At 48.1% G+C, this 20,801-nt stretch overlaps 1 protein-coding gene across 1 annotated transcript; it reads left to right on the forward strand.

Moving 5' to 3' along the window:
* Positions 1–4,138: 4,138 nt before the first annotated feature.
* Positions 4,139–6,329, forward strand: fadd (Fas (tnfrsf6)-associated via death domain). The gene is made up of 2 exons (XM_078414869.1): positions 4,139–4,613; positions 5,731–6,329. The coding sequence occupies exons 1-2, from the start codon at positions 4,295–4,297 to the stop codon at positions 6,003–6,005; spliced, it is 594 nt and encodes a 197-aa protein (XP_078270995.1). The 5' UTR covers positions 4,139–4,294; the 3' UTR covers positions 6,006–6,329.
* The last annotated feature ends 14,472 nt before the right edge of the window (positions 6,330–20,801 follow it).

Consider the following 20,801-nt stretch of genomic DNA (forward strand, 5'->3'; position numbering starts at 1 on the left):
GAAGGATATAGGTGGAGACAGGAAGATAGAGGGAGAACTGGGAAGGGGGAGGGGAAGAGAGGGACAGAGGAACTATCTAAAGTTGGAGAAGTCGATGTTCATACCACTGGGCTGCAAACTGCCCAGGCGAAATATGAGGTGCTGTTCCTCCAATTTCCGGTGGGCCTCACTATGGCACTGGAGGAGGCCCATGACAGAAATGTCAGACTGGGAATGGGAGGGGGAGTTGAAGTGCTCGGCCACCGGGAGATCAGATTGGTCAATGCGGACCGAGTGCAGGTGTTGAGCGAAGCGATCGCCGAGCCTGCGTTTGGTTTCGCCGATGTAAATAAGTTGACATCTAGAGCAGCGGATGCAATAGATGAGGTTGGAGGAGGTACTCAAGACCCTGACTGATGAAGGCAAACATATTGAAAATTATTTTTAAAACTGCAGATGTCGGAAATCGGAAACAAAAACAGAAAATGTTGGCAAATACTCAGCTGGTCAAGTAGCATCCGTGGGAAGAGAGACAGAGTTGATCTTTCACAGTCAGAGATCTTTTATCAGGACCAGCAATGACTCTTCAGTCTGAAATATTAACAATGGTTTTCTTTGCCAATGTAGCTCAATGGTGCTTCATTTGTCCCATATGCAACTCCACAGTGAAATTTACTTTGCCTATGTTACGTATATGGGCGCCACCATTTTTGACGCCGTTATTCAAAGTCCAAAATCCGATCGGCCCGCGTGCTCGATGTACAGGAGAAGTTCCCGCGAACCTCTCCTCGTCCAATCATCCCTGTGTCCTGGGCGCCTCGTGCAGCCAACCTGAAGGTTAGGTTTAGTTTAGTTTAGAGATACGGTGCGGAAACGAGCCCTTCGGCCCACCGAGTCCGCGCCGACCAGCGATCCCCGCACACTATAACACTATCCTACACACACTTGGGGACAACTTACACATACACCAAACCAATTAACCTACAAACCTGCACGTCTTTGGAGTGTGGGAGGAAACCGGAGATCTCTGAGAAAACCCACGGGGAGAACGTACAAACTCCGCACAGACGAGCACCCGTAGTTGGGATCGAACCCGGGTCTCCAGCGCTGTAAGGCAGCAACTCTACCGCTGTGCCACTGCGGTGCAAGACCCTGGAGGCATTACCCCGGTTCACCCTCCTTTTCTCTCCTGCCCCTCGCGTCCGACTTCTCCAGCTGCCTCCCGGTCACGCCTTCGGCCGAGCCTTTGGGCGGGTTCCAGTCCCGTCGACCTGGCACAGATGTTACCGTTGTTGTCTTTGTCCAGACCGTTTGGCATCGGTGGCATATCATCGATTTTTTTTTCCCCCCATAACATGACTTGCGGCATTTTTGCTACATTAAGTATAACGTATGAATTCCTGGGATGGCAGGACTTTCATGTGAAGAAAGACTGGATAGACTCGGCTTGTACTCGCTGGAATTTAGAAGATTGAGGGGGGATCTTATAGAAACTTGCAAAATTCTTAAGCGGTTGGACAGGCTAGATGCAGGAAGATTGTTCCCGATGTTGGGGAAGTCCAGAACAAGGGGTCACAGTTTAAGGATAAGGGGAAGTCTTTTAGGACCGAGATGAGAAAGTTTTTTTTCACACAGAGAGTGGTGAATCTGTGGAATTGTCTGCCACAGAAGGTAGTTGAGGCCAGTTCATTGGCTATATTTAAGAGGGAGTTAGATGTGGCCCTTGTGGCTAAAGGGATCAGGAGGTATGGAGAGAAGGCAGGTACGGGATACTGAGTTGGATGATCAGCCATGATCATATTGAATGGCGGTGCAGGCTCGAAGGGCCAAATGGCCTACTCCTGCACCTATTTTCTATGTTTCTATGAATAGAATTTTGTTTTGATGACATAGAAAATAAAGTAGAATTACACAGAAATAAGTCATCCGTAGGATCTAGAGAAACAAGGAACTGCAGGTGCTGGATTCTTGAACAAAACACAAAGTGCTGGAGGAACTCAGCAGGTCTGACAGCATCTGTAGAGGGAGCTCCCTGATCTCCCGGATGTCAACACTTTAATTACCCTTGCCTTTCCCACACTGACCTTTCTGTCCTGAGCCTCCTCCATTGTCAGAGTGAGGCCAAACGCAAATTGGAGGAACAGCACATCATATTTTGCTTGGGCAGCTTACACCCCAGCGGTATGAGTATTGATTTGTCTAACCAAGTATCACTTGCATTTCCTCTCTCTCCATCCCTCCCCCACCCAGGACGTACCATATTCAAAGTCGTCTTGTTGAGTCTCTTTGTCTATACTCGTTCACACCTCGGCCACAGCTAACAACTTTATCATCCTTACTTTTTGCATGTCTTTCATTCATTCGTTCCATGTCTCTCTACATCACCGTCTATATCTCTTGTTTCTCTTCCCCCTGACTCCCAGTCTGAAGAAGGGTCCCGACCCGAAACATCACCTATTCCTTTTCTCCAGAGGTGCTGCCTGTCCCGCTGAGTTACTCCGGCATTTTGTGTCTACCTTCTGTAGAGGGGCATTTTGGATCGGGCCAGGAAGGTTTCCAACTGCAAACGTTTGCTATCCATGTCCTCCACGGATGCTGCCTGACCTGCTGAGTTACTCCAGCACTGTGTTTTGCTCAAAGTGGAGAGTCTGCTGGCCTTAAATAACCTTCGCCAAGAATGACGTATTGTAATAAACTAATGCAGGCCGGCCAGCCAGCTGCTGAGATTGGAGACAATTTTTCCTGAAGGGGATTAAAAAAAACACAAATCTGTACTATAATTGCCGGCATCTCCAGAATTCATTTTACAAACGGCCACTCCAGCATTGGCCAAAGACGAGCTGTGAATTTTGCAGGGCAGCAGTGAGGACAACCCAAATGGAACCTCTGCCAAGTAGCCATGTCCCTTACCAAGTACGCCACTGGTGAATCACAAACTGCAAAGCTCCGTTGACATTCCTTAGGCATTTCCACCATCTGCTGGAGGATCTAGAAACTATTTTCAAGACTGCATTGGTAAATACGCAACAGTAAATAACGGGGAAAATGTCATCCTCATTTCAGAATTCACCAGTTATAGTTCGTTCACAAGTTATAGGTGCAGAATTAGGCCATTCGGCCCATCGAGTCCATTCCACTTGTAAAATAATAGTGTGTAAGAAGGAACTGCAAATGGAGGTTTAAATCGAAGATAGAAACAAAATGCTGGTGTAACTCAGCGGGACAGGCAGCATCTCTGGAGATAAGGAATGGGTGATGTTTCGGGTCGAAACCCTTCTTCAGACTGAAAAGTTTAGAGTCGCAACTTGTTCCAGACACTCGCCATTCTCTGTGCAAAAACGTGCCCAGCATTTAAGTCATTTGGATAGTACATGGATAGTGTAGGAAGGAACAGCAAATGCTGGTTTACACTGAAGATAGACAGTTAGGAAAGAATTGCAGATGCTGGTTTAAACCGTAGATAGATACTAAAAGCTGGAGTAACTCAGCGGGTCAGGCAGCATCTCTGGGGAAAAGGAATAGGTCGAGACCCTTCTTCAGACAAACAAACACGCAAACAATAATAGTGCAAAAAGACAAACCCAATGCTTCCAACACAATGTAGTTCAGAACTCAGAGCTTATTTGTAGGAAGTAATTGCAGATGCTGGTTTACACAAAAAGACACAAATGCTGGAGTAACTCTTTTTGTGTTTTTTTTTGGAAGCCATCATCTGCAGTTCCTTGTGTCCACCCATCTACCTGCAAAAGGCAAAGGTATCACAAAATGCTGAAGTAACTCAGCAGGTCAGGCAGCATCTCAGGAGAGAAGGAATGGGCGACGTTTCGGGTCGAGACCCCCCTCTTGTTCAGTCTGAAGAAGGGTCTCGACCCGAAACGTCACCCATTCCTTCTCTCCTGAGATGCTGCCTGACCTGCTGAGTTACTCCAGCATTTTTGTGTCTACCTTCTATTTGTACCAGCATCTGCAGTTCCTTGTGTCCACCCACCCATCTACCTGCAAAAGCCAGTGAGCGGGCGAGCTGCAGTGACACAGGGGAGCCGCTGGGTGGGGCGCCTGAGCTTGACTACTGGGGGGGTGCAGGGCCGCCTCCCAGCCGCTGGGTGGGGCACTCGCCGGCGCCGGGGATCCCAGAAGTGGGCGATCCCGGAAGTGGAGAAGGTGAAAGTGAAGGCTGCCATTTCAAGCGACCTGAAGGCCAGGCTGGGGCTGAAGGGCCTTGGAATCGAGTCTCAGGCCTCGGGTAGAGGCCCAACCTCGGGGATTATCGCCACCCAAGGCTCCCTACGCCCCCCCTGCCCCGACTGGAGGGGACATGGCGGCCGGAGAGGGCATGAGATTCAATACCTTGCTCAATGACATCTCCCAGAGCCTGTCTCAGGAGGAGCTGGGCAGTATGAAGTTCATGTGCAGGGGCCACATCGGCAAGAGGCGGCTGGAGAACCTGGGCAGCGGGCTCCAGCTCTTCCAGGTCCTGGAGGAGAGGGGAATGCTCTCCCAGGAGGACACCCAGTTCCTGGCCGACCTGCTAAAGACCATCGAGAGACCTGACCTGGAGAAGAAGCTGTCCACCTTCCACAGCCAGGGAGAGGGTCACCTCCAGCAACCCACCTGTGAAGCCGGTCCAAACTCCCGTAAGGCGGCTCAAAACCACATCTCAGCACAAAAACCGGGTTAACGTATGGGTACGAAGGACCTGCAGATGCTGGTTTACACCGAGGATGGGCACAAAATGCTGGAGTAACTCCGTGGGTCAGAAGGAGAAGGGACGTGTGGTGTTTGAGGGTTGAGACCTTTCTTAAGGAGTCTAAAGAAGGGTCTCGACCCGAAACGTCACCCATTCCTTCTCTCCAGAGGTGCTGCCTGTCCCGCTGAATTACTCCAGCATTTTGTGTCTACCTTTGGGTTAACAGATGAGAGTTTCATGGCACTGGGTCTCTACTTGCTGGAGTTTAGAAGGTTTGGGGAGGGGGGGGGGGCTAATTGAAACTTACCGAATAGTGAAAGGCCTGGATAGCGTGGATGTGGAGAGGATTTTGGCAGATGGTCCGAAGAACGGTCTCGACCCTAAACGTCGCCCATTCTTTCTCTCCAAAGATGCTGCCTGTCCCGCTGAGTTACTGCAGCTTTTTGTGTCTTATCTTTTGAGAGGATGTTTCAAGTCGTGGGAGAGTCTAGGATGAGGGGGCAGTCTCAGAATAAAAGGATGTCTCTTTAGAAAGGAGCTGCCTGACCCAATGATTCAGTCCAGCATTTTGTCTTTCTTTGGTACAGATCAGCATCTGCAGTTCCTTCCTACACATTTTGTCTGCAATTTTTTGTTTCTATGTGGGGTCTGCACCTTGCATGGAATGAGGATGTCGTTGTACCAGGGCAACCCAGGCAAGGGCGGCCTAGTAGCTGGTAGAGCCGCTGCTTCACAGCGCCAAACACCCGGGTTCAATCCTGACCACAGGTGAAACACAACAGTGCTAGAGCAACTCAGCGGGTCAGGCAGCAACTGTGGAGGAAATGGCCACGCGATGTTTATGGGTCAGGACCCTACTGATCTTGTGGTGTCTGTGGAGTTTACACAGTCTCCTTGCACGTTCTCAATCTGAAGAAGGGTCTCAGCCCGAAACGTCACCTATTCCTCTTCTCCAGAGATGCTGCCTGATCCACTGAGTTACTCCACCACTTTGTGTCTGTCTTTATGTTGATTTCGTTGTTTGATATCGCACCGTTAAGAATCCTCTTTATTTATTTTTGTAGATGATCTGAATGTCGCGATCGACGTCATTCGCGATAACATTGGAAGGGAATGGCGGAAGCTTGCGAGGCAACTTGGATTCAAAGAGGCCCAGCTGCAAGAAATTGAATACAGATACCCGCGTGACATGCAGTGTCAGATTGTGAGCACTCTGACATCGTGGCAGGAAAAGAAAGGGCCGGCTGCCTGTGTGGACGACCTGGTCGATGCCCTCCGCTGCTGCAAGTTTACCATGGTGGCGGACACTGTAGAAGAAGTGGTCAACAAGAGCAGGTGAGCAGAGAGCAGGAAGTTAACCTCAACCCTGATGTGGAGCATTGCCAAAATACTCCCAAGCCTCCAAAGCCAATCAACTTGCTCCTTTTTTGAAAAGTTGAAACTATCCTTTCTGTCGGCCGATGATCTTTTTCCCAGTCCTGCGATTGGTGCTGGGAGTTCTGCATTTTATTGACAATGAATGACTCAATGATGCCTTATTGTCACGTGCACTGAGGTACAGTGAAAAGCTTTTGTTTTGCGTTCAGCCTGGTAGAGTCGTACAGCGGACCTCACCTAGGCAGTACACAAGAACCGCCACGTTTCTGGCCCCGACAAAGTTCTCCGAGCTGTCCCTATCTTCCGCCTGCCAGAGGACCTGCTGGAGGAACTGTATCACTAAACACAGCACGGGAACGGGCCTCGGGTGTTAATGGGATCAAGAGATGTGGGATTAGTGCAAGCACTCTGCACCTTCCCCTCTGCTCTGCCTATTGTACTTGACTTTGACTTGATTGTATTGATCTGTATTATCTGAAGATGGGGGGGGGGTTGCTAGAGTAAAGGACCCGTTAGAGACTTGGGCTTGCACTGCCCTCAGCAACACTTCAAGATGCAACCTTGTGAAGTGTACGTTGACATCCCACGCTGGGTTTGGATGCACATCCACGCGATTGTCTCGTCTGGGACTTCTTGTCCTCCTTCCGTGATCTACCTGCCATGGCCACAGTGACATTATTAGCTGCGGGTTTGGTAAGAAGATCACCACGCCGTGCTGTCCAAGTGTGCCGACAGACTCGGACAGGTTTAATACTGCGTTCAACTCAAATCCACTTTAGAAATGAGCGGGCTAAAAACAGCAGTAAAAAGGTTGGAGTTTGTCTTGCCAATCGATTCGACATTTATTTTGTACCAAACCAAATCATTGTTCCCAGTAAAATATATCTTTTATTGAATATTTCATTGGATTATTTCATTTGTGCTAAAGAGACCTTCCACGAGCCTTGCACGTTTACGGTTGTGAATATGTACCCTACGTAAATGGTGATGGTGAACAAGCTCGAAGAGTGTGACCACCTTGGTTTTTCATTTTCTTGACAACTTGAACTCTGAAGTCAGTTTTGGCACCATTCAGTAGAAACGCGAGGCTCCACTGACATGTGTCTGCACTGTCATGTCACCCACTAGTTATGTTTTTCTCTACTCCTCCCCCTCCAAAAGACCGGTGTTCGGTTTAGTTTCGAGATACAGCGCGGAAACAGGCCCTTCGGCCCACCGAGTCCGCGCCGACCAGCGATCCTCGCACATTAACACTACCCTCCACACACTAGGGACTGTTTTACATTTATACCAAGCCAATTAACCTTCAAACCTGTACGTCTTTGGAGTGTGGGAGGAAACCGGAGACCTCGGAAAAAAACCCAGGTAGGTCAAGGGGAGAACGTCCAAACTCCGTACAGACAAGCACCTGTACTTGGGTTGGAACGCAGGTCTCTGGCGCTGTAAGGCAGTAGCTCTACACTACGCCACCGTGGCACCCCAAAGGTGAGCAAGTGTCAGTAGTGTTGCCGTTATCTGCTGGCTGGGTCCAAACTGGGAGGCCTGGAAATGGGAGCCAGAAGCCAGGTGGCACAACATGGTGGCACAACTAGGTGTTGAGGAAACGCACGTGGCTATGATAGCACGTCTAGCTCAGAAATCCTGGTTTGAACCCGAGTCTCCGTCGCTGTAAGGCAGCAGCTCTACCAATGTGTCACCCCTTAGGATATGGACCAAATATCAGCAAATGGGACCCGGTTAGATATGGCATCTTGGTTGGCATGGAAGAGTTTGGTTGACGGGCCTGTTTCCGTGCTGTATGACTCACTATTATCAGTGCTACTTGCCGTCCCTGTGATTTTTTTTTCTTCTCTTCACAAACCACTCTCACCAGAAGGAACACAGGTTTGATATTGTCATAGATTCATACAACGTGGAAACAGGCCCTTTGGCCAAACAGGCCCACACCGGCCAACATGTCCCAGTTACACTAGTCCCACCTGCTTGTGTTTGGCCCATATCCCTCCAAACCTGTCCTGCCCTACCATGTAATATGCAAGGATGTTTTCACTAGTGAGAGACACAATCACTGTCTCTTTTCAGTTATCCCTAAGCTTTACCTACACCGTGAGTCTTCAAACAAGACTCCAAAGAAGGGGTGGTGCAGCGGTAGACCTGCTGCCTTGCAGCGCCAGAGACCCGGGTTCGATCCCGACTACGGGTGCTGTTTGTACGGAGTTTGTACGTTCTCCCCGTGACCACGTTGGCTTTCTCCCAGATCTTCGGTTTCCTCCCACACTCAAAAGACGTACAGGTTTGCAGGTTGATTGGCTTGGTGTAAGTGTAAATTGTCCCTGGTGTGTGTAGGACAGTGTACGGGGATCGCTGGTCAGTGCGGACTCGATGGGCCGAAGGGCCCGTTTCCGCACTGTATAACTAAACTAAACTAAACAATGCAATATCTGCATTAATGATTGCAAAACGTTATAATGGTTCCACTTTCACTATTCATCAGCCGTTGTCAGAGTGAGACTTTCTGCTCTTTATCTTGCTGTTGCAGCAGTGGCTGGTGAGCTGGGCGGAAGGACTAGCAGAGCTAACCATCAACAAACATGTGCATCTTTATATGTGACGTGAAAGGCCCTGGGCTAATGATTAGCGTTTGTTGGCGGAAGACCACCAATTAAAGTGAGCTGCCTGCCAGTGACCCAATCTTTGCAATCTTTCTATCATTCACATTCAGATTTTTAAGTCACAGTGAAACTAATAGATTTATCCATGTGCCTTAGTGTGTAAAGTTCATGAGTTCATAATTCGCCCCATCAAGTCTGCTCCACCATTCAATCGTGGCTGATCTATCTTTCCTCCTCTTAACCCCATTCTCTTGCCTTCCCCCCCCCATAACCCCTGACAAGCCTCCACAGCCTTCTGTGGCAAAGAATTCCACAGATTCACCACCCTCTGACTAAAGAAATTCCTCTTCATAAGCGATAGGAGCAGAAGTAAGCCACCCAGGCCATCAAGTCTACTCTGCCATTCAATCATGGCCGATCTATCTTTCCGTCTCAACCCCACTCTCCTGCCTTCTCCCGTAGCCTTTAACACCCATACTAGTCAAGTACCTAATCAATCTCCGCGTTAAACATGCCCAAAGACATGGCCTCCACAGCCATCTGGAGGATGTAAGGAAATTCCACAGATTGACAGAAAGAAATTCCTCCTCATCTTCTTTCTAAAGGTACATCCTTTTATTCTGAGGCTGTGCCCCCTGGTCCTAGACTCTCCCACTGGTGGAAACATCCTTGCATTAATTGTGCAAATCCTTATCACTAAATGGCATAATTTCACGAGAATGTTAGCCTTTTTCCAAAATGTAGTGTTCGCTTATGTTCACTCAAAGCAATGTCTTATGGATGAACCAATTAAAGATTTTACAGGGTGCTATCTGGTCATGGATGCTTTGGCATTCTCACCCACTGTATAGAAACGCTCTGTGTTAGGCTGAACTAGAATCTTGGAACACAGAAATAGGCCCAGTGGCCACTGTCAGAGATCTATGGAATTGTGCATTGGCAACAAGAAATTATAGAGACTAGTCTGTTATATTCTAAATCTAAATATAGTGAGTCTGAAGAAGGGTCTCGACCAGTAATGCCTTCTATGCGTTCCCTCCTCAGAAGCTGCCTGACGTGCTGAGTTACTCCAGTACTTTGGGTTTTATTCAAGATTCCAGCATCTGCAGTCTCTTGTGACTCCAAGACTGCTGTACATTAGAAACAAAGAACTACAGATGCTGCTTAGTACACAAAAGGACACAAAGCGCTGGAGTAACTCAGCACGTCAGGCAGCATCGCTGGAAGACCTGGGTAGACGACGTTTCAGGTCGGGACCCTTCTTCATACATGTCGTTACTTTAGAGATGCAGCGTGGAAACAGGCCCTTCGGCCCTCTAAGTGCTTCAACCAGCGATCACCCCATACACTAGTTCTCTCCTACACACACTAGGGACAATTTACCGAGGTTAATTAACCTACAAACTTGCACGTCCTTGGAGTGTGGGATGAAACCGGAGCGCCCGGAGAAAACTCAAGTGGTCACGGGGAGAACCTACAAACCCCATACAGACAGCACCCGTTGTCAAGATCGAACCGGAATCTCTGGCGCTGTAAGGCAGCAACTCTACCGCTGCACCACCCGTCTATGTTGCATCTTCTATGTTAAATCTGTTTTCGGTTTAACGTATAAACCACTCAAGCCCCCAGCAGAGAGGAATGTATCAATTTTAAAACCTTATTTCCCTTTGTGATGATCACTCACAACGTTCTGTTTTTGGTGCATGCAGCCACATTCCTTTCTGAAATAAGCACAGAACCTAAATCCCTTGTTTCATCATCTCACCTTCAACCTCTTTGGGCCTTTTTAAGGCTTATCTCGCACTAATCCGACCTCCTGAATTCTTTCCGTTCAACACCGCAGTGTTGCTCCTACTCTTGATCATTTAATCCTTTCTTCTGGAGCTTGTTGTTTCCTTCCACAACGCAAAATTCAGGCTGAAATCCCAACATACACTATCCCAGTGATAGATTACTGTAGAAGTCTGTGCAATAGATTATTCATGATCTCGCTGCATCCCAAAGTACTCCATAGCCGATTAAAATATACGGATGCTGGGAAATCTGAAACAAATGTATTTTTAAGGCAGAGATAAATAGATTCTTGTTTAGTACGGTTGAAGAGGTTATGGCAAGAAGGCAGGAGAACGCGGTTAGGAGGGAGAGATCGATCAGTCATGATTGAATGGCGGAGTAGACTTGATGAGGGGGGTGATGGTGGGGGGAGGAGAGAATGGGGGAAAGGGGGTGGTGGGGAAAGGGGGGGAGTGAGAGTGGGTGAGGAGAGTAGGGGGAGAGTGGGACTGGGGAGGGGGACAGCAGGGGTGGGAGTTGGTTGGGGAAGAGAGAGTGGGGGTGGGGGGAAGGGGAACAGTGGGGGTCAGAGAAGAGGGGAGAGTGGAGGGGGGAGGGTGGGAGGAGCAGAGAGTGGGGGTGTGAGGGAGAGTGGGACTGGGGAAGGGGGTGGTGGTGGGGGGAAGAGAGAGTGGGGTGGGGGGAAGGGGACTGGGGATCAGGGAAGAGTGGGGGGGAGGAAAGGGGAGAAGGTGGGTGGGGGGAAGGGGACAGTGAGAGTGAAAGGGGGAGGAGGGGTGGGGGAGGAGGGTGGGGGAGGAGAGAGGGGGTGGTGGTGGGAAGGGGGGTGGTGGTGGGGGGAAGAGAGTGGGGGTGGGGAAGAGGGGACAGTGGGGGTGAGGAGGGGCAGTGAGAATGGGGGTGGGGCGAGTGTGGTGGGGAGGGAGGGGGGTGAGGGTGGGGAGAGGAGTGGGAGAGAGAGAGGGGCTGGGGAGGAGAGAGTGGTGGAAAGGGGGGGTGGGGGAGAGAGAGTGGGGCTGGGGGAGGAGAGAATGAGGGGGTGGGGGAGGAGAGAGTGGGGGAAAGGGGGATGGTGGGGAAAGAGGGGTGGGGGAGAGTGCGGGTGGGAGGGAGAGTGGGACTGGGGAGGAGGGCAGAGTGCAGGTGGGGAGGAGGAGGGGTGGGGGGGAGGGGACAGCAGGGGAGGGGGGGTGGTGGGGGGTTGAGATAGTGGAGGAGGGGGGAAGGGGGACAGTGGGGGTCAGGGAAGAGGGGAGAGTGGGGGGAGGGAGGAAAAGGTGGGGGAAGGGGACAGTGAGAGTGAAAGGAGGGTGAGGGTGGGGGGAGGAGAGAGGAAGTGTGGGGGGAAGGGGGTGGTGGTGGGGGGAAGTTAGTGGGGGGTAGGGGGGAAGGGGGAGAGTGGGGGGGAGGGGGACGGTGAGAATGCAGGTGGGGCGGGTGGGTGGAGGAGGAGAAGGTAGGGGTGGGAGGGGGGTGAGGGGAGGAGAGAGTGGGGGAGGCGGGGGTGGGTGAGGAGGGGTGGAGGAGAGTGGGGCTGGGGGAGGAGAGAATGTGGGGGGGGGGGGGGAGAGAGTGGGGGAAAAGGGGGGCCAGTTACAACCGGCCCTTTGAGGGCAACCATAATGCTGATGTGGCCCGGGGTGAAAATGAGTTTGACACCCCTGCTTTAGGCAGACACATGAACAAGCCAGGAACGGAGAGACATAGACCATGTGCAGGTAGATGTGTTGTTTGAATTGTGGTCGGCACAGACATCTTGGGCCGATGAGCCTGTTGCTGTACTACACCGATCTACATTCCCTGTGCCATCTTGCAAACTAATCAAATTATGCACCTCAACCTCCAAGTCAGAAATATAAAGCCCCATTCGAAAGTCTTCAAGGTAGAATCTTAGCACGTGTTCAGATATTAAAGATGAAGGAATTTGGTTCTGATATAGTCTTATTTCATTCCATCTTAAATGTCCTATTCCATTTTCAGCTTTTACAAGTTCACAAGTTTTAGGAGTAGAATTAGGCCATTCGTTCACACTAGTTCATAGGATCATGTGATAGGAGTAGAATTAGGCCACTTGGCCCATGGAGTCCATTCCGCCATTCAATCTTGGCAGATCTCTGTCCCCTCATCCCTTTCTTCCTGCCTTCTCCCCATAACCCTTGAAACCCGTTCTAATCAAGAATTTGTCTATCTCCGCCTTAAAAATATCCAGACTTGGCCTCCACAGCCCTCTGTGGCAATGAGTTCCACAGATTAACTACTCTCTGACTAAAGAGGTTCCTCCTCACCTCCTTTCTAAAAGAGCTTTCTAGAGTATAAAAAATGCAAGGTCGCTCAAAAGTTTGAAACAACCGTATCAACCAGTCGATTTTTGGTTTTTGTGAAGATCGGATCTAATTAATAATTACATCTGGTGGTGGTGTCACCCACTAATTAGCTGTGGGGCATAATAACATGTTGGCACAAATTGTTCTTTGTGGTTTGTGTCATCACTGTTAATTTGGGCAGGCATTTAATTTGCCAGGAAATACAAAGCGTGCATTTAACTCGGTCAGTAAATGAGGATGAATGTTAAACAAGGTGTCTAAAATCAACATTTTTCTTTGTGTGGTGGAAGTAGATACATTTTTGAAAGATCGGAGAATTGCAGGCAATGTGAGACTGCCACAGAAGAGGGAATGGAGGCGTGAGGCAGGTCAGCCATGATCGCATTGAATGGGGGGACAGGTTTGAAAGACCAAGTTGCCTTTACAATATTCCTTCTTGCTGTATTAATATACAGGCACTGTTCCTGAAACGCAGCGTGCAATTCAAAAAGCGTCAATTAAACATATACATTTAAACAGCCATAAATTTGAAACCGTCTGAAGAAGGGTCTCGACCCGAAACGTCACCCATTCCTTCCCTCCTGAGATGCTGCCTGACCCGCTGAGTTACTCCAACATTTTGTGATACCTTCGATTTGTACCAGCATCTGCAGTTATTTTCCTATGCTAAATTTGAAACCGTTATTCCAAATGGTGGCTCAGCGGCAGAGTTGCTGCTTTACAGCGCCAGAGACCCGAGTTCGATCCTGACTACGGGCGCTGTCTGTACAGAGTTTGTACGTTCTTCCCGTGAGGTGCTTGTGTTTTCTCCGGGTGCTCCGGTTTCCTCCCACATTCCAAAGAATAAAGTGTTTGTAGGCTATTTGGCTTTGGTAAAATTGTAAAATTGTCCCTAGTGCATATAAAATTGTAAAATTGTCCCTAGTCTGTCAGGTATTCGTATGCGGGGATCGTTGGTTGGCGTGGACTCGGTGGGCTAAAGGGCCTGTTTCTGTGCTGTATCTCTAAACTAAACTAAACTGAAATATAGCACGTAAATTAGGTATTGGTATTAATTAAACAAGCGTGTTATTTCAAAAACACATAAATCAAATGCAAGGATGATCGTATTTTAAATGTATTCATTTAATGAGATGTTATTTCTTTTCCCCCATATGGCTGAATTATTGTCCAATCTGTAAATAAGCTTATGTATTATTATAATATTTGGAAAGGATACTGAAGTGATTTCACCTGAATGTTGCCTGAAACAAAGAATTTGAAGCATAACAATAAATTGGCTGAAATTCTCAACAGGTCAGACAGCTTCAGTGGAGAGGTGAGAAGAGATAATTTTTCCAGCCAAGTTGTAGAGACGTGAAGTCGACTTTTTATTGGAACAATAAAACTTTAAGAAGTGTTGCTACTCACATAAGTAAATAAGAGAAGTCCATGCCAACCAGCGATCATCCCGTACACTAGCACTAACCTACACATTCGGGATAATTTACAGTTTTTTTTACTGATGCCAATTAACCTACAAACATATACATTTTTAGAGTCTGAGTGGGAACCAGAGCACCCGGAAAAAACCCACGTGGTCACAGGGAGAACGTGTAAACTCCATGCAGACAGCACTCGAGGTTAAGATCAAACCTGGTTCTCTGGCGCTGGGAGGCAGCAACCCGACCGCTGTGCCACTTTACCGCCTCCAGTTAGTTGTCAAAGGGCCAGAGATGAATAGACAGAAGGTGTGAGACAAAAGGACTCACAGTGGAAGGGCTTTTACTGAAAGAAGGAACTCTTAACTAAACAGCATGTTCTAAACAACAACATATCAAAGTGATCCCACATAGTAGACTTGGTTCCTAGAAGTTCCCTCGGACTTGTATACACTGCTACTTCCCTTCAATGAAGGAAACACATCCTGCAAATCATCCATTACTCACACTCAGATGAAGGTATGTAATAGGTTAAATATTTACATACATGTACACAGTTGAATGCACTCAGTTAGAAACTCAATTTAGTCTCGATTGATTCTTGAGTTCTCCTTAACACATCGGTCCTATATTCCAGCCTGACCTCTGTTTGTTCTTTATAGACATAAAACGCTGGAGTAACTCAATGGGCCAAGGCAGCATCTCTGGAGACAAAGAAGTCGGTGGCATTTCAGGCTGGAGCCCATTGTACTGAAAAGTTTGGTCGGAAGTATCACAATTCTCAATTATTCAATCCTTTTGTCTCACACCTTCTGTCTATTCATCTCTGGCCCTTTGACAACTAACTGCCTGTTAAACCCCCTCCCTCCCCCCCCCCCCCCCACCCCCTCATCTGTGTCTACCTCACCTGCCAGACTTTGTCCTGCCCCTCCTCTCTTCCAGCTTTCTCCATTCCCCTCTCCCCCACAATTAGTCTGAAGGAGGGTCCTGAAATGTCTCCAGAGATGCTGCCTGACCCGCTGAGTTACTCCAAAACTTTGTGTCTTTCATTTACAACGATGGACAGGTTGCTTTGCAATGCAGAGGGGGGCCTATAGGTGGCGCTGTCTCTCTGTGCCTACTGCCCTGATCATAAGATCAAAAGGAGTAAAAATTAGGCCATTCGGCCCATCAAGTCTACTCTGCCATTCAATCAATGGCTGATCTATCGTTCCTTCCTAACCGCATTCTCCTGCCTTCTCCCCATAACCCCTGACACCCATACCAATCAAGAATCTATCTCTGCCTTAAATATGTCCACTGACTTTGCCTGCACAGCCTTCTGTGGCAAAGAATTCCACAGATGCACCACCCTCTGACTAAAAAAAAATCTCCTCCTCTCCTTCCTAAATGAACATCCTTTAATTCTGAGGCTATGACCTCTAGTCCTAGACTCCCACTAGTGGAAACATCCACTCTATCCAAGCTCTACATCCTCCCCACATCCACTCTATCCTTCTTGGTGGTGGACATGGTGGCTTTGGGAGGTGATATTATAAACAATAGACAATAGACAATAGGTGCAGGAGTAGGCCATTCAGCCCTTCGAGCCAGCACCGCCATTCAATGCGATCATGGCTGATCACTCTCAATCAGTAACCCGTTCCTGCCTTCTCCCCATACCCCCTCACTCCGCTATCCTTAAGAGCTCTATCCAGCTCTCTCTTGAAAGCATCGAACGAACTGGCCTCCACTGCCTTCTGAGGCAGAGAATTCCACACCTTCACCACTCTCTGACTGAAAAAGTTCTTCCTCATCTCCGTTCTAAATGGCCTACCCCTTATTCTTAAACTGTGGCCCCTTGTTCTGGAGCAGCTTAGGTTAGTACTTGTGGTGCACTTTGTAGATACCAAACTGCAGCCAATCTATGTCAACGGCAGAGGGAATCTAGGACCACAAAGCATATTGAGGGAATCTCTGCTGTCAAAGGTCTAGAATCTTTGGAATTCTCTACCTTGGGAGAGCTGCAGAGCTTGGGATGGGCAGATTGAAGAAGGGTCTCGACCCAAAACGTCCCCTATCCAGGTTCTCCAGAGATGCTGCCTGACCTGCTGGGTTGCTTCAGCACGTTGTATCCTTTTGAGTATTAACCAGCATCTGCAGTTCTTTGCTTCTACTGATGGATAGATTTCAGGGTTATAGTAATCAAGGGTGATGAGCAGGCAAGAGTGTGGACCGCAACAATTCCATTGAATGGCACAGTAGGATGTAAGTTCCACTCTTGCTCATATTTCATACGGGTTTAAGAGCTAAAAACAGTCACATTATGATTATTATTTGCAACGCTAAAGCTAGAAGAAGGTAAAACGAGGGTATAGACAATAGGTGCAGGAGGAGGCCATTCGGCCCTTCGAGCCAGCACCGCCATTCAATGTGATCATGGCTGATCATTCTCAATCAGTACCCCGTTCCTGCCTTCTCCCCATACCCCCTGACTCCGCTATCCTTAAGAGCTCTATCTAGCTCTCTCTTGAATGCATTCAGAGAATTGGCCTCCACTGCCTTCTGAGGCAGAGAATTCCACAGATTCACAACTCTCTGACTGAAAAAGTTTTTTCTCATCTCAGTTCTAAATGGCCTACCCCTTATTCTTAAACTGTGGCCCCTGGTTCTGGACTTCCCCCCAACATTGGGAACGTGTTTCCTGCCTCTAACGTGTCCAACCCCTTAATAATCTTATACGTTTCGATAAGATCCCCAGGTATCAGGGGTTACGGGAATAGAAGTGTGAAAACACACACCACCAGATTCAGGGACCATTTCTTCCCAGCTGTTATCAGGCTACTGAAGCATTCTACCACAACCAGAGAGCAGTCCTGAACTACTATCTACCTCATTGGAGACCCTCGAACTATCCTTGAACAGACTTTGCTGGCTTTATCTTCCTTTATCATGTACTGATCATACACTGTAAATGCATTGAGTTTATGTATGTGTTGTTATGTTTGTGAGCCATTGTATGTTCTTTTTCCAGTACCTGCACCGATGTACAGCACTTGGTCAACGTGGGTTGTTTTTAAATGTGCTATACAGATAAAATTGACTTGACTTGAATGTAATCATGTATTGTCTTTCTGCTGACTGGTTAACACACTACAAAAGCTTTTCACTGTTTACCTCGGTACACATGACAATAAACTAAACCGAACCGAACTGAACTGAAGGCAGGAGAATGGGGTTGAGAGGGAAAGATAGATCAGCCACGATTGAATGGTGAAGTAGACTTGATGGGCCGAGTGGGCCAATTCTGCTCCTAGAAATTATGACTCATCTGATTCTGCATATTGAACGTGGAGTCTGACAAGTCCAATCTTCCGACCTGAAAAGTCACCTATTCTTTTTCTCCAGAGATGCTGCCTGACGTGCTGAGTTACTCCAGCACTCTGTGAAACGTCACCTATCCATGTTCTCCAGAGATGCTGCCTGACCTGCTGAGTTACTCCAGCACTCTGTGAAACGTCACCTGTCCATGTTCTCCAGAGATGCTGCCTGACCCGCTGAGTTACTCCAGCACTTTGTGTCCATCTTCTGCAGGGTCTGACCACACAGCTCCATTCAACAGATGGCCTTGAGTCAGACAGATTGAATCAAACCCTCATTTCTTTTGCACTGTAAACCCACCCCAGACGGAGTTTTGATTGAAAGACTTGAGTCCGGAGTCCCACAGAGAACTACATCCGCTGTTTCTAAATTAATTTATAATGGCGCATGGTTTTAAAGGGGTGTCACTTTCCTCTGTGGCCTCCTGGAATCTAAACCGATGAAGCTGACGTCATCTCAGTATGATGAAAATTGTTCGATAATCATATAATCGAGTGTGACGGAATCTGACCCCTCACCAGGTCGCCTCCCCTTCTCTGCAGGATGATCAAAATGGGACCTCAGATGGTCTATTCTCAGTTGGCTCAGCACGGCACGGTATCAGATATGCATCAGGAAAGTCTGGTGGTGATTAGCAGCAGCTATGGGACCATTTCCAGCTGCACTTCATAATGCTGCAAGCCGGTGGCTTCTTTCGCTGTCTTAAGATAAAGACACTGCTTCAGATTTCACTTGTTCTCACAGCGTTCAGCTTTAGCTCCAGAACCACAAAGACCCTACTTCCAAATTAATTCCACATTGGCTGCGTGACCTTCAGAGGCGTTCTGGGGAGGCCTATACGAGTTCTGTGAGCACGTCGTTCTTAATGGTGAGGTGCAGCATTTAAACAGGCCACTCGGCCCTACTTCCCCAGACCAATCTCCGTGCACTCTCTTCACCTCCCACTGATGATAAGACAAGTCCAATTACCATTCTACAAATAATAACGAAACAAAGTAAATTGTTTTATTTTCCAGTTCTATCTGCTTATGGCGGGGAGGGAGAAGGTGGGAGAATGAAATTGAGTGGGAAAGGTAAATCAGCCAAGATCGAATGGCGGAGTTGACTCGATAGGCCTAATTTTGCTCCTATGTCTTATGGTCTTATGAGATGTGTATTTATCGTTTCTTTATCGTTCCCGTGTGGTTGTGAGGCCAGACTTTCAGACCTTATTATCACTAGTGCTTTAGATTTTTAGTTCTTAGTTTTGGAGATACAGCGTGGAAACAAACCCTTCGGTCCATCAAGTCCATGCTGACCAACGATCACACCGTACACTAGTTCTACGTTATCGCATTTTTGCCCCTCGTATACACTAGGGGCAATTTACCGAAGCCAATTAATCTACAAACCCACACGTCTTTGAAATGTGGGGGGGAAAGCGGAGCACCCGGTGAAAACCTACGTGGTCACAGGGAGAACGTACAAACTCCACGCAGGCAGCACCGATAGAGGCAGGATTGAACACGAGTCTCTGGCGCCACTAGTGGAAACATCCTCTCCACATCTACTCAATCCAGGCCTTTCACTATTCGGTAAGTTTCAATGAGACTCCTCCCCAGTCCTACACATTCCTCTGTGACTTTTCCCCATTACGATAAATCTGAATTCCCAGATCATGAACAATCGGTCACTTGGGATAAATACCCTTTATTTAATAAACATGTCATCATCTCTCTCAAGTCTGGACTCAATCTTAACTGCCCCATTCAAAACTAAAAAATAACTTGCAGACTAATCACATTTCCCCAAATTGCCTCAACCTTTGTGCAGAAAGCAGGTCAGTTGCTCATTCAGATAAAATTTAAACGTAACACCAAGTCCTGGAGTAGCTCAGCGGGTCAGGCAGCATCTCTGGAGAACATGGATAGGTGACGTTTTAGGTCCACCTATCACTCACCAGGCTTTGTCCTCCCCTCGCCCCTCTTCCGGCTTTCTTCCTCCCTCATGCCCACCCACAATCAGTCCGAAGAAGGGACCCGACTCGAAACGTTACCTATCCACGTTCTCCAGAGATGCTGCCTGACCGACTGAGTTAGTTCAGCACTTTGTGCGTTTTTCTTTTGGAAACCAGCATCTGCAGTTCCTCATGCCAGCAGATCTACCAACAGTCCCACAAAATCAGAGTCGCTCTCATTCAGTGTTGCTGGTGTGTACATTCAAAGTTACAGTTTCTTTAGTTTAGTTTAGAGATACAGAGCGGAAACAGGCCCTTCGGCCCACTGAGTCCGCGCCGACCAGCGACCCCCGCACATGAACACAGTCCTGCACACACTAGGGGCAATTTACAATTTTAGCAAGCCAATTAATCTGCAAACCTGTACGTCTTTGGGGTGTGGTGGGAAACCGAAGCCCTCGGAGAAACCCCACGCAGGTCACAGGGTGAATGTACAAACTCCATACAGACAAGCACCTGTAGTCAGGTCGAACCCAGGTCTCTGGCGCAGTAAGGCAGCAATTCAGTTGCTGCACCCTTAGTTCATGTTCGTAAGGATAGAGCTGTGTAGGAAGGAACTGCGGATGCTGGTTTAAACCAAAGATAGACACAAAATTGTGGAGTAACTCAGTGGGTCAGGTCGAGATTCTTCTTCATTGTTTCTGAGAGCTATGCAATAGAAGCTTTGACCGTATCTGGGCACTAGAAGCAAGCCTTCCTTGCCTGCTGTGAGTGCAGACTGAAGAAGGGTCTCGACCCGAAACGTCACCCATTCCTTCTCTCCAGAGATGCTGCCTGTCCCGTCGAGTTACTCCAGCATTTTGTGTCTATCTTCGCATTGTTCCTTCCTTTTGTTCTGCCTTGGTGCTGCTGCCTTACAATGCAAATTTTTTGTTTTCTCCCAGATAAGAAGTGAAACTAAAAATTGTCTTTCTTTCGTTCCTACTGCCAAACTTTCTGTGGTCATCGAAGTTGAACAAACTTCAGTTTGGAAACTGAAACATGCCTAACAAACAAAGAACGAGATTAAACTGGGCGGTTAAGAGGGCCGGCTAAAAATAAACATTTTGGGAATTCAGTCAAATGTCTGGTGTTTATTTAACTGTAGTTTATTCCGTGTTACAGCCTCCAGCAACTAAGAACATTCTCCACCACACCCCCCCCCCCCCTTCCATCTTATTTTCCCATCTGGTGACCCCCCTCAACGTGTTTCAAGGTTTATTTCTCAATGTTTTTACGGTTAAATTGAATTATTTGTGGCAGCTGGGTTAA

The sequence above is a fragment of the Rhinoraja longicauda genome, chromosome 18 (genome assembly GCF_053455715.1).
Source record: "Rhinoraja longicauda isolate Sanriku21f chromosome 18, sRhiLon1.1, whole genome shotgun sequence".
Lineage (NCBI taxonomy): Eukaryota > Metazoa > Chordata > Chondrichthyes > Rajiformes > Arhynchobatidae > Rhinoraja > Rhinoraja longicauda.